Source organism: Choloepus didactylus, chromosome 12 (assembly GCF_015220235.1).
Source record: "Choloepus didactylus isolate mChoDid1 chromosome 12, mChoDid1.pri, whole genome shotgun sequence".
Classification (NCBI taxonomy): Eukaryota; Metazoa; Chordata; class Mammalia; order Pilosa; family Megalonychidae; genus Choloepus; species Choloepus didactylus.
The window spans coordinates 82,211,850-82,225,840 of record NC_051318.1 but is presented as its reverse complement, the minus strand read 5'-3'; the positions used below and the strand labels follow the sequence as shown (position 1 = coordinate 82,225,840).

Below are 13,991 nucleotides of genomic sequence, written 5' to 3'. Positions count from 1 at the left end.
GGAGATACCTCTTAAAGTAAGGTTTATGATTATTTCCTTAAGATGCAACCCTAGGAGCAAAGTGACTGTTCCAAAGAATCTGAATATTTTTAAGGCTCTTGATACAAAGTTCCTTAGGAATTTAAAATAAATTATCAGGCTGTAGACTCTCAAATTTTCATGAGAAAAATCAGCCCAGTGACTGAAAAGGAAATATTTTCAAGAAAAAATTTTAATTGGATTTTCTTACCTAAGTTTCAGACCTTGTGTATGGAAAAAATATTATTTTAATTTTTAGATCAGCACTTAACTGTATTTATCATGCTGGGTTTTGATTATGTTGTTGGTGTTATTTGGGGAAAAATTTTCACATTTTAGTTTTAAGAATTACTATAATATCCTTTTAATGTAGTAAGGAGTTTAGAAGATTGTGTGGTTCTTTATCTAATTAGGATGTAAAGAGCTCATTTAATGATGTGTAAGGGAGTTGAGTTTTTAGGTATAGCAGTTTAAAAACCTAAAATTATTACTATAATATTCACAAAGATTATACCTTGTTTTATCAAATTATGCAGTTGATACTAAATGGGAAATGTCAAAATGAACAAAATCATGAATTTTTAGTAGGTAAAATAATGTATTTAGTTTGTAGCTATGATCAGATAATATGACTAATAAAACTGAAACACTCATGGATAGAAAAACTTGCTGCAATGCCTCAGCACTTAATTCAACCCTTTATATTATCATTTGTCTGTGATATAAATCATGTAATCCTTATATTTTGCCAGGTACAATGTTCAAAATAATCTAACCACAGCATGTTCACTAATTGCGTTACTCTAACTAGCTATATTGTATGCCCTTCATTTGACAGTATAACTATATAACCTTTAAAAATAGTATCCCTTGTGATTTTTAAATGCAACATCAACATTTTGGCAGAATCATTTTGTAGGCATTTTAGATACATGCATTTGAGTTAAAAATTATAGCCTCTGGAAAATGTCTGCAACATACATTCCTTTTGAACTGCTCTTGCTCTTTGGAAATATAATAAGTTAATAGTTCTTGTTTGACTATCCATTCATTAGTGGAAAGTATTTTAAAAAAAAAATGGAGTTATTAATAAATATTTAATTATGTCAGCCAAAATTCTAAAATGACTGAAAAAATATAGAGAATATGGAGAAAGTGAAACAAATCTTTTGTTCATTTAAAACAAACTCCATTCACTCATTACCTTATTACTATTTGTATAGCATTTAATGAGAGAATTTGGCAGGATGGCCTCATAACCTATTATCCAAAATGGCTCCTTTTTGAGGGTAAAAAGATACTTTTAATAATTTTGTTAGAACAGAAAGATTTTACAGGGCAAATCTGAATATATGCTCACTTTAATATATAGGGATTTTTATAAATAAAGGGATAAATAGTGATTATGCAGTGAACTTAGATATCAGATCAATGGAGAGATAAAAAGTGAGAAGTAAAGATAAGTATTGTTTTATTTTGTACCCCTGTGGTGATGACGATTGTGGTGATGGTTGTGGGTAAAGGGAAATAGAATCAGACCAGATGTGAAATTAGGTAAAGAGAAACCTATGATATTTTTTTAAATGTAATTTTATTGAAATATATTCACATACCATACAATCATCCAAAGTGTACAACAGTTGTTCACAGTTTCATCATATAGTTGTGCATTCAATACCACAATTTTTGAACATTTTCATCACTCCAAAAAATAAAAAATAAAAATAAAAAAAGTAAAAAAGAACACTCAAAGCATCCCATACCCTTCCTCCCCCTTTTACTTTTTTTTAATTGAAATATATTATGATTATTTTTAAAGCAGTTTTATTGAGATAAATTCACATACCATACGATCCATCAAAAGTGAACAATATATACTCGTATATTCATAGTGTTGTGCATTCATCACCACAATCAATTCTAGAACATTTTCACCCAAAAGAGGGTTCATTATGTTATACAGCCCCATGTTTCATCCTCTGACTTTCCTTCTAGTGACATACGTGATCCTAAACTTCCCTTTCAACTACAGTCGCACCCATCTACCCATCACTGTTAATTACACGCACTGTAATGTGCTACCATCACCTCTCTCCATTTCCAAACATTTGAAATCAACCTTATTACATATTCTGAACAAATTAATCATCAGCTCCCCGTTCTCTGCCTTCATTCTATCTTCTGATGACCTGTATTCTAGGTATTAACACCATAATATCATATTAGCGAGGGCATTCAATATTTGTCCTTTTGTGTCTTATTTCACTTAATATAATGTCCTCAAGGTATCCATGTAGTCACATGCATCATGACTTTGTTTCTTCTTATAGCTGAATAATATTCCATCATATGTATATACCAAGTTTTGTTTATCCATTCATCAGTTGATGGACATCTGGTTTGCTTCCATTTTTTGGCAATTGTGAATTGTGAATAATGCTGCCATGAACATCAGCATGCAAATCTCTGCTCATGTCCCTGTTTTCAGTTCTTCTGAGTATATATCTAGTAGTGGGATTGCCAGATCATAGGCAGTTCTGTATTTAGCTTCCTGAGGAACTGCCAAACTGTCTTCCAAAGTGGCTGCACCATTTTACATTCCCCCAACAGTGAATAAGTGCCCCTATTTCTCCACATCCTTGCCAATACTTGCAGTTTTCTGGTTTTCTTCTTTTAATAGTGGCCATTCTGGTAGGTGTGTAATATTTCATTGATGTGCATTTCCCTAGTATCTAGTGATATTATCATCTTTTCATGTGCTTTTTAGCCATTTGTATTTCCTCTTTGGAAAAATGTCTATTCATGTATTTTCCCATGTTTTAAATGGGTTGTTTTTCTTTTTATAGTTGAATTGTAGGATCTCTTTATTTATCATGGATATTAAACCCTTATTGGATATGTGGTTTCTAAATATTTGCTCCCATCAAGTAAGCTGCCTTTCACCCTCTTGACAAAGTCCTTTGAAGCACAAATGTATTCATTTTTGAGGAGGTCTTATTTATCTATTTTTTCTTTCATTGCTTCTACTTTGGGAATAGGATCTAAGAAACCACTTCCTACCACAAGATCTTAAAGATGCTTAACTACATTTTTTTCTGGGAGCTTTGTGGTTCTGGCTTTTATATTTAGGTCTTTGATCCATTTTGAGTTCATTTCTTTTTTAATAAGATGTGAGACAAGGTTCCTCTTTTGTTCTTTTGGATATGGATATCCAGTTGTCCCAGCCCAATTTGTTGAAGAGATTGTTCTGTCCCAGTTGGGTGGATTTGGCAGCCATTATCAATTGATCATATATGTGAGGGTCTATTTCTGAACTCTCTATTCAGTTCCATTTCTCCATGTGTGATCTTTATGCCAATACCATGCTGTTTTGACCATGTAGCTTTGTAATATGCTTTAAAGCCAGGAATTCATTTTTCTTTTTCAAGATGTTTTTGGCTTTTCAGGGCCCCTCATCCTTCAAAATAATTTTGGTAATTGGCTTTTCTAATTCTTTAAAGTAGGCTGTTGGAATTATGATTGTTTTTTTGCTGAATCTGTAAATCAATTAGGGTAGAATTCCATCTTAACAACATTTAGTCTTCAATCTATGAACATGGAATATCCTTTCATTCATTTAGGTCTTCCTTGATTTCTTTTAGCAATGCTTTTTAGTTTTCTGAAAATAGGTCTTTTACATCCTTAAGTTTATTCCAAGATATTTGATTCTTTTAGTTGCTATTGTAAATGGAATTTTTTCCTCCTCAGATTTCTCATTACTGTTGTATAGAAACACTACTGATTTTTGCATGTTAATCTTGTATCTGCCATTTTGGTAACCTCATTTATTAGGTCTAGTAGCATTATTGTAGGTTTTTCAGGAATTCCTGGTATAGAATCATATTATCTGTAACTAAAGTTTTACTTTATCTTTTCAGACTTGGATGTCTTATATTTCTTTTTCTTGCCTAATTGCTCTAGCTAGAACTTCTATCACAATGTTGAATAACAGTGGTAACAGTGGGTATCCTTGTCTTTTTCCTGATCTCAATGGGAAAGCTTTCATTCTGTCACCATTGAAGATGATGTTAACTGCGAGTTTTTCATATATGCCCTTTATCATGTTGAGAAAGTTTTCTTCTGTTCCTACCTTTCTAAGAATGGATACTGGATTTTGAAAAATGCCTTTTCTGCATCACTTGAGATGATCATATGGTTCTTTTACTTTGATTTGTGAATGTGATGTATTACATTAATTGATGTTCTTATGTTGAACTGTCCTTGAATACCTAGGATAAAACTCACTTGAACATGGTACATACTTATTTTAACATGCAGTTGTATTCTATCTGCAAGTATTTTGTTGAGGATTTATGCATCTGTATTTCTTAGAGAGATTGGTTGGTAATTTTCCTTTCTTATAATATTTTTATCTGGTTTTGATATTGGAGTGATGTTGGAGATTTATAGAATGAGTTAGGTATTGTTCCTGCCTCTTCATTTTTGGAAGAGTTGGAGCAGTGTAAGTAATTCTTCTTGGAATGATGGATAGAATTCACCTGTGAAGGCATCTAGTCCTCAGCTTTTCTTTGTATGGTGGTTTTTGATGACTTATTGAAACTCTTTACTTGTGATTCATTTGTTGAGGTCTTCTATTTTTTCTGGAGTCAGTGTAGGTTGTTCATATGTTTCTATAAAATTGTCCATTTCATCTAAATTTTCTAGTTTATTGGCATACCATTGTTCATAGTATCTTTTTATGGTCTTCTTTTTATTTCTATGACAGTAATAATGTTGCTCCTCTCACTTCTGATTTTATTTATTTGCATCTTCTCTCTTTTTGTCTTTGTCAGTCTAGCTAAGGGCTTGTTAATTTTGTTGATCTTCTCAAAGAACCCACTTTTGGTTTTGTTCATTCTCTCTATTGATTTTTTTTTTTTTAAATTCTCAATTTCATTTATTTCTGCCCTAATCTTTCCTTCTGCTTACTTTGGGATTAGTTTGCTGGGGTTTTTTTGTTTGTTTGTTTGTTTGTTTTGTTTTGTTTTGTTTTGTTTTTCTAGTTTTCCCAGGTATGCAGTTAGGTCTTTGATTTTAGCTCTTTCTTCTTTTTTAATGTAGGCATTTAGGGCTATAAATTTTCCTCTCAGAACTGCCTTTGCTGCATCTCATAAGTTTTGATATGTTTTGTTTTCATTTTCATTCATCTTGAGATATTTACTGATTTCTCTTGCAATTTCTTCTTTGACCCACTGATTCTTTAAGTGTATTGTTTAACATTCATGTATTTGTGAATTTTCCGGTTCTCCACCTATTATTGATTTCCCACTTCATTCCATTATGGCTAGGGAAAGTTATTTTATGATTTCAATCTTTTATTAAGACCTGTTTTGTAACCCAACAGGTGACCTATCCTGGCAAATGATTAATGGGCACTTGAGAAGAAGGTAATGTTCTGTATATGTCTGTTAGGTCTAGTTCATTTATCATACTATTCAAGTTCTCTGTTTCCTTATTGATCTTCTATCTAGGTGTTCTATCTATTGATAAAGGTGATATACTGAATTCTTCTGCTATTATTGTAGAGATGTCTATTTCTCCCTTTGGTGTTTCCAGTGTTTTCCATGTATTTTGGGGAACCATGTTTAGGTGCATAAATATAATTTGTATGTCTTCTTGGTGGATTTCCCCTTCTATTAATATATAATGTCCTTCTTTGTCTCTTTTAACAGTTTTTCATTTAAAATCTGTTTTGTCCAATATTGGGGTAGCTACCCCAGCTCTTTTTTGTTTATTGTTTATATGGAATATCTTTTTCCAACCTTTCACTTTCAACCTATTTGTGTCCTTGGGTCTAAGTGAGTCTCTTGTAGACAGCACATAGATGGTTCATATCCTTTTATCCATTCTGATAATCTTTGTCTTTTGATTCAGTAGTTCAATACATTAATATTAAATATTGTTACTGTAAAGACAGCACTTCAACCATTTTATCCTTTGGTTTGTATACATCATACCTTATTTTTGTCTGTCTTTTTTACCTTTTTAGTTACCTTTACTGATAATCTTAATTTCTACATTCTCCTCCAAGCCTGTCTCTCCTGTCTTTTCCTTTCAGCCTGCAGAACTCCCTTTAGGATTTCTTGTAGGGCAGGTCTTTTGTTAACATACTCTCTCAGTTTCTGTTCATCTATGAATATTTTAAACCATCCTTCGGCATTGAAGGACAGTTTTGATGGATAGAGAATTCTTGACCAGCAGTTTTTCTCTTTCAGTATCTTGAATTTTTTATACCATAGCCTTCTTGTCCCCATGGTTTCTGATGAAAAATTAGCTCTTAGTCTTTTTGGGTTTCCCTTGTATTTAATGAATCCCTTTTCTCTTGCAGCTCTCAGAATTTTTTCTGTATCTTTGGCATTTGACATTTTGATTAGTATGTGCCTTGAAAATGATCTATTCACATTTATTTAGTTTGGAGTACCTTGTGCTTCTGGAACATGGATATCAATGCCTTTCCTAAGAGTTGGAAAATTCTCAGCCATTATTTCCTCAAATATTCCTTCTGTCCCTCTCACCCGTTTCCCTTCTCTTCTCCTTCTGGGACACCCATTATGTGGATGTTTGTGTGTTTCATGTTGTCATTTTCCTTGGACTGACTTAATTCCTCAGTTTTTCCCATTCTTTTCTTTATGTGTTCTTTTGTCTGTTCTAATTTGGATGATTGTCTTCTAGCTCACAGATCCTTTCTTCTGCCTCTTCAAATGTGTGTTATGTGCCTCTAGTATATTTTTAATTTCATCTCTTAAGCCTTTCATTCCCATAAGATCTGTTATTTTTCTTTGCATGCTTTCAAGTTTGTCTTTATGCTTACCCACTGTCTTCTTAATATCCTTTGTCTTTTTAGCTATCTTCTTGAATTGGTTTAGAAGATGTCCTTGAACATCTTTGATTAGTTGTTCCAGATTCAATTATCTCCTCCAACCTTTTAATTTGCTCTTTTTTTTCCTGTTTCTTGGTATGGCTTGTTATTTTTTGCTAATGTTGGGCATCGGGTAATCTTGGTGAGTTTACTCTGAATGTCAGAGGCTCTTTCATGTTAAAGCTATTGTTGTTTACTGGCTTTGTGTTAATGCTCTTCTTTGGCACTTGGTTCATCAGTATTACCAACAAAGGCGGGGGCAAAGACCCATGAAGAGGGCTCATACCAGTTCCAGAGGGTCTCAGGGAAAGGGTCAGGTAAAGACACCAGGAACGCTTTAATTCAGCTCCCCAAAGGTGTGCTTTGCTACCCTGCCCAGGATATGGCTCTCTTAACCCAAAAACTTTTCTGATGGCTTCCCTGAGGTGCACTTTCCCACCTGCCAGCAGACGGCACTCTTCAGCAATCTATTCCCCTCAGTCCTCAGAAGGCAGACTGTTCTTAGCTGTCAGCCCCAGACAGTGGCCTAGCAGTGTCTGAATGGGTGGGTTGAAACAACAGGTCCCAGCAGTAAAAATTCATTGTTTGAAAGCAGGAACATTGCTAGACTGTGTTCTGCCCTGTTCTTGGGAGAGTGGGCCTCCACTGCCCTATCAGTCTGCAACTGCCCACCCGCCAGGGATCAGATTTCCCAAAGCCTCCTGCCCTGAGAGTGGGGGATGTCCCCAAGAGCCAGGGCTGAGGGGTTTACACTCTCTCACTGCAGCTTCTGCATCTCTGCCTCCCGTATTTTCCTAGTTGTTGCACAGTACTCCCCCCTGATCTCCAGAGCCCCAGAGCAGTTGCTCCAGACAGTTTCTGCCTGTTCCCTAGTTGATTTTCTGGAGAGAAGTGAGCCCAACCTCTCCCTAATCAGCCATTTTGGATCTCAGGCCCTGTGATTATTTTTTAATGTTAAAGCTTTTAACATTTGCATTTTAAGTTTTTTTAAATATAAGCTATTTTTGTTACTCAGATGTAGTATGTGTACACATCAATTAAAAGCTTTATAGCATTACAAATAGCTTTACACATCTCCCTTGTTTATTTAGAAATGGAAATAGGTAGGTTGAAAGGGAATCCATGAGAAAGAAAATTATTTAAAATTTAATTCACAGATAAAACAGCATGTCTAGAATAATTTAGCTTGCTACCACTGTGAAAGTGTATTGCCCTTACATATTTTGTCTTTGCCTAATTAATAAGCATATTAATATTATGCCAAATGATAAAAGTACTTTATTTTTGAATTAAATTCAAACCTATATTTGAATGCATATCAGACTATGTCTTGCATATTTTGAAAGGATACTGGAGCTTATTAAATTTTAACACAAGTAAACCAATTTAAGGTGAATTATGGTTTAATAAATGCCACTGAGAACAGGAAGTTAAAAGGCTGATAAAATTCAGGACGATAATTTCAACTTGATAACATTTCATGGTACAGGCTGATAAAAAATTTCTCTCCCAATTTCTTTCATCCTCTATTTTCTGGTATCCAGACATTGATATTTAGCATTTTCATGCTTTAAATAACTATTCCATGCCTATTACTAAATTGTTTGCTATTTTAAGGAGAAATAAATGAGAGATTCTCCATCTCTCAGTCATATTAAAGAAGCATACTAGCAGTTTTTTTCTTTTTCAATCAATTGAATGTTGCTTTAGCTAGCTGGTTTCTCAGTTTATAATTGTTACTTTTATTTGTATTAATTTATTTAAATTTTTTTCCATTTTTTTCATATGGTAATACATTAGGTTAACCTGGCTTATATTTGATCATCTTACATCGAAAGCAAGACTTTTAGAGCCTTCGAATTAAAATTAGTTACGATGCACCATAGACCTAGTTTGGCTACTTATATAGTAATTTAAATGTTTTATTTAACACAAAAGAGCAGCATCTGGGAACATTAAAATGGTATGTGCATTTCATATCCTTTATTGGAACACATCTCTAACAGTGTCAATATGAAAAGAAACAAAAGTAGGTTAACTAACAGAATCCAAAACAGAAGGGAAGAACAGAAAACAACTTGCATTTTATATTCACTGATAGTAGATTAAATGTTCCTTTTTTCTTTTCTCATTTAGTCTCCTTTTCAAGCCTGTCCTTTCCAAAAGGAGAGAAAAATCTGCTTATTTCATTTTCCCAGCTAAGCTTAAAAATTACTATTTCAATTAAAAAAGTATATATGTATATATATAGTCAAGTGATCTTAATGTTAAAATCTTTGCATTTATATTTGTTTCATAATCAAAATATTTTATATCCATTTCTCACATCAGTACACAGATATACTTGTAAGAGGTTTAAGGGATTCTTCAACTGAAGAAATAGAGACTTGAAATTTCTCAGGTTTCCCATAGACAAAAAGAAATTCACTACAGTTCAATTGGATGTTACAGTTCCTGACTCCTCATCTCAAGGGTTGTGCCTGTTGTCAGTACTCCTTTACTTTAATATATTTCTACAATTTTCAAATGCCTGTACAGCTAGTGTTCAGAAAGTGAAAAAGATGAACACTTGAATACAGATCAACTTTCTTTCATTTAAAATATAACCCGTGACTTGAAATGGTCTTTGAAGTAAAAACTTAAAAAAAAGCTTGATATGTACAGTTACTTTCAAAGCAATTTCAAAGAGTTAGGAATACAAATACCTTCTGTCAAATAATACTCAGATTTCTAGATTCAGATCTAGTCAACAATTTCACATCCCTCCTTCTAATTTTATTTATTAAAACTTCAGCCTATTATTTGGGGAATTAGAGGTAGGTCAGAGTGGAAGTGTATCTTACATACTTTACTTGGCAATAGCAAGTGATGTAAATTGAGTAAATTCATTTTCATCTTAATGTTTCAAAAGATTATGGTTGGGGGATGCAATAATTCAACAATGGTGGTCGCTTTATTTTTAAATTTTCAGCAACACAGAAATATCTCATATGAGAGGGGTTAAATTATTACATAGCACTAGTCTCCAGTCACATAATAGTTTTATTAACTATATAGGACTTTTTCTTAAAAATCATTTTTATTGAGATATATTCACATACCATGCAGTCATACAAAGCATACGTTCAGTTGTTTACAGTACCATCATATAGTTGTGCATTCATCACCAAAATTGATTTTTGGACACATTCATTACCACACACACAAAAATAATAAGAATAAAAAAATTAAAGTGAAAAAGAACAAAGTAAAAAAGAACACTAGTTGCCTTTTTTTTTTTTTTGCCCCCATTTTTCTACTCATCCATCCATACACTGGACAAAGGGGAGTGTGGTCCATATGGCTTTCCCAGTCACACTGTCACCCCTCATAAGCTACATTTTTATGCAATCGTCTTCAAGATTCACGGGTTCTGGGTTGTAGTTTGATAGTTTCAGGTATTTACTGCTAGCTATTCCAATTCATTAGAACCTAAAAAGGGTTGTCTATATTGTGTGTAAGAGTGCCCACCAGAGTGACCTCTTGCCTCCTTTTGGAATCTCTCTGCCACTGAAGCTTATTTCATTTCCTTTCACATCCCCCTTTTGGTCAAGAAGGTGTTCTCCATCCCACAATGCCGGGTCTAGATTCTTCCCCAGGAATATAAAGGACTTTTTATGTTATTTTTCTCACATTTTATGAATTTCCATTAATGCTCTTTGGAAGTGTGTATATTGTAAGAAAACATCTAGTGCAGTTTTATAAATCCCTGATTCTCTTGTTAAATTTTCTAAACTAAATTTTTAGAATATTTCATATTCTACCTTCTTTCTATATAACAATTCAAGCTATGTCTTTAGAGTCCAATCAAAGTCATAGTAATTTGTAAACATACTGATTAATCAATTTCTAGAGACTTAAATCATAGAGACTATATTGCAGCATTCAATGAAGTATCCTTTAGGTGATCTCATGAAGAATGGATATCAGGCTGATCAGATAATTATGGCAATGCATCTTGGATATTTCATGGTCAAATTTTATATTTTCTTTCCAGATCAACTTAGATGCAAAATGAAATCAATTCTACCTTGACGTGGCAAATGTTGAGTTTTGACTTAGTTGTCAAGATGTCAAGAGCTAGAAGTAGGTAAGCTAGCCCAAGTGTGTGAGTTGTATGCTACCTTTGCTCAGCCAAAAGCGTTTGTTGCTACAGATGCCCAATGGAGAAGGATTATCTTTGCAGCAGTTTTTGGAGCACAATATAAAATGCTACATTGCAGTGTTACCTTCTTATCTGTAAAATGATGTCAACAATACCTTGCATATTTACCATAAAAAACAATTGCGAAAGTCCCATTCATAATGATAAAAAGGCTTTGATGAGAATGAAGAACTACCCTCACGTGCAGGATTCCGCTGACATAAGAGGGTTTATCCTTTGAAAGTTGTGTGTCCAGAAAGTGTTGGAAATACTAGCCAATTTAGAAGTTAGAAGCAAATTTTTAACCTTCAATACAGAGGCTGTGTGAGTTTAGTGATTGCTGAATAAAAACACTAATCACTAGTTTCAATCTCTAAATTAATATAGATGAAGATAAATTTTACCTTGTTTTTAAACACTATCCTGAAATGAAGCCCTTTCTCATCAGATCAGCACTTGATTATTTTTAAAATTTTAAAGTTTTGTTTCATTTTGCTGTGAATCAAAAATAGTTGACTATATGGTAGTATAGTTGTTCCATTTTAATATAGTCTATTTTTCTCCTTGTCCTCAGAGGTATTTTATGTAGGCCATTGCCAGATGTATCATTCTAGAGTATATTAATCAAGGGTCTGAACTGGGATGGCAACTCCTGTGTGTCCAGAGAGCTGGGTCAGGATGTTTCTATAATTCCCTGATGAAGAGTAGAAGGATATTGGTCTTTTGTGCTATATAGACCATAGTACTTTGTATTTTATTGACCTCTTGATTGCTGCTCAGTGTGCCTGCTAAATAGGACACAATTTTGTTATAGTTACAGAAACTCTCAATTTTCCAATTGAATAGAATTTTTAGAAAAGTTTCCCACTGTCTGCAAGTATGTTTTTCCTTTTCAAACAAATTAAATCAAGCATATGGAGAAGAAGGAAGGTTGAATTACATTTTCTCTGTTGTAGAGTATCTGGTATAAAGCAAGGCTCCATGTATGTTTATAATTTCCGTTAAAATTTAAGTAATTTTTAAAAAAGGAAGGAAATAATCATGTTGAATTTGTTTGTAAATTATTGCCTCTCATTTAGCAATTCTTGCTTTACATCTTAGTTCACAGATGCTGTGAAAATCAGGGCTCTACTATTAAAAAAAAACTCACAAGATAAAATTGAGATTTCAGATAAATAGGAAGGAAGGGAGGGAGGAAGAAGGAAAGAAAATATTGATTTCTAAAGGTAAATTATGTCTTCAGGGGAAACGTGTACTTACTCCCATTATTTCAAAGAACATCAACCCATTTTTAAGCTGTTATCAGCCAATTATTATTTAAAACAAAACAATCCTTTCTGAAGTAATGTTAATTTTAAAATGGAAAATTGGGCCAAATTTAAGAATTATAGAATTATCTACTATTTACCAAGTCTCTATTTTATATCACTTTACATAAATCATCACTTCTCCCAGATTAAAAAAAAAAAAAAAAAACAAACCTTTATAGGTTAGGTGTTATTTCCATGGTACAGGAAAAGAGATTAAGGCTCTGGAGTATTTTTTTTTTTTTTTTTTTAAGTTAAAACCGCTGCTTTACCCATAGTATCTTGTTTCATATGACTTGACAATGAATCAGAAAGCCTGGGCTATGGTTTAGTTTTGCCAGTTGCTATTGTAAAGCAAATCCCTTAAACTCTTTGGATTTCAGGATCCTCTTTTGAAATCCAAAACTAATGACAACTCCCTCGCCTTCTCTAGAGATAAAGTTCAAGTGAAATTATATATGTGAATACAATGTGTAAACTAACTCTACAACTCTGTACATATATGATATTTTTAAAACAGTTGTTCTTAGCCAGAAATAAGAACAGGCAGTTGACGTTTTTATTTTATTTATAACTATTTCTTTGGTTTTCCAAACTTGTTACTTTTAACTTCCAACAGACTTAACAGTTTATGAATGTATTTGCTATCTTAATTCTAGAATTCAACAAGAAAACAGCACATGGTACAAAATTATTTAAAAAAATATTTGTAAACCTTCAAAAAAGTAGATTTATAATTTGGTATAAATTAACTAGCATTTAGCCCTAATATCTTAAAAAAGAAACCATCTGAAACAAATGGAGAAACATTAAAATAGAATATTGCCAGAAAACATCAACGTTACTTCAAATAGAATATTTTAGAAATGGAAAATACAGAAATATTCTGCTGACAAACGAAGATATTGAAGAAAAATAATCGCACTGTTTTGAAATTTTTTAAAATAGTTCTTTGCAACCTATCATAAACTGTATCCAGACAAATATATTATATATTTCAAAGCATTAATAGTGGAATTTATTTTTATCCCTTACACTGGATAAAGGAAGGTAACAGTTCTGTTTCTTCAAGGTACATGATTTTATACATTTTGAGTTTTAACAATAGAGTTACAAAGGAATTATAAATTGAAACTCACAAGAGGAATTTAAAACTTTTTTCTTTCTAAATGGCAGTAAAACTGTTGAAGCTTTAATCTGTGTTAGTAAAAGAAAGGAGTCAAATATGAAGGTTGGCAGTACTTTCATCTTCTTAAATTCCTCCCACATCCACAGTTGAATGACATTCTCAACAAACTGATAATTGCCCACTTGATTTGTTTTAGATAATTGTTAATTCTTTTGGATTTGTCAGTAGATTTAAAGAAACCATTAGAAAATTCTTGCATCCAGTGGGATCATTTGATTTTTTTAAAGGTTCAGGGAGAATGGTCCATAATTTATGTTTTTTGTTTTTTAATGAAGACTAGCAGTGTTGCAGAAAAATGATTTACCTGATTTTTGCGAGTGGTCCATGCTAGAAATATGAAATTCTTTTTTTTTCCTAAAGAGATGATATTAGAACTTCTAAGCTATTCTTTTAGAT

General features: G+C 32.8%; 1 protein-coding gene across 2 annotated transcripts in view; it reads left to right on the top strand.

Annotated features, from left to right (window-relative positions):
- Positions 1-13,991, top strand: part of PCDH17 (protocadherin 17) — a 101,382-nt gene that overhangs the window by 55,077 nt on the left and 32,314 nt on the right. Inside the window, exon 4 of one of the 2 annotated variants that reach the window (XM_037800246.1) lies at positions 10,953-11,038. The exons of the other annotated variant lie outside the window; for it this stretch is intronic. Coding sequence (XP_037656174.1) covers positions 10,953-10,990 — 38 coding nt within the window. The 3' untranslated portion in view covers positions 10,991-11,038. Of the gene's footprint in view, positions 1-10,952; positions 11,039-13,991 lie in introns of those variants that run through there. 2 annotated transcript variants of the gene reach the window in all.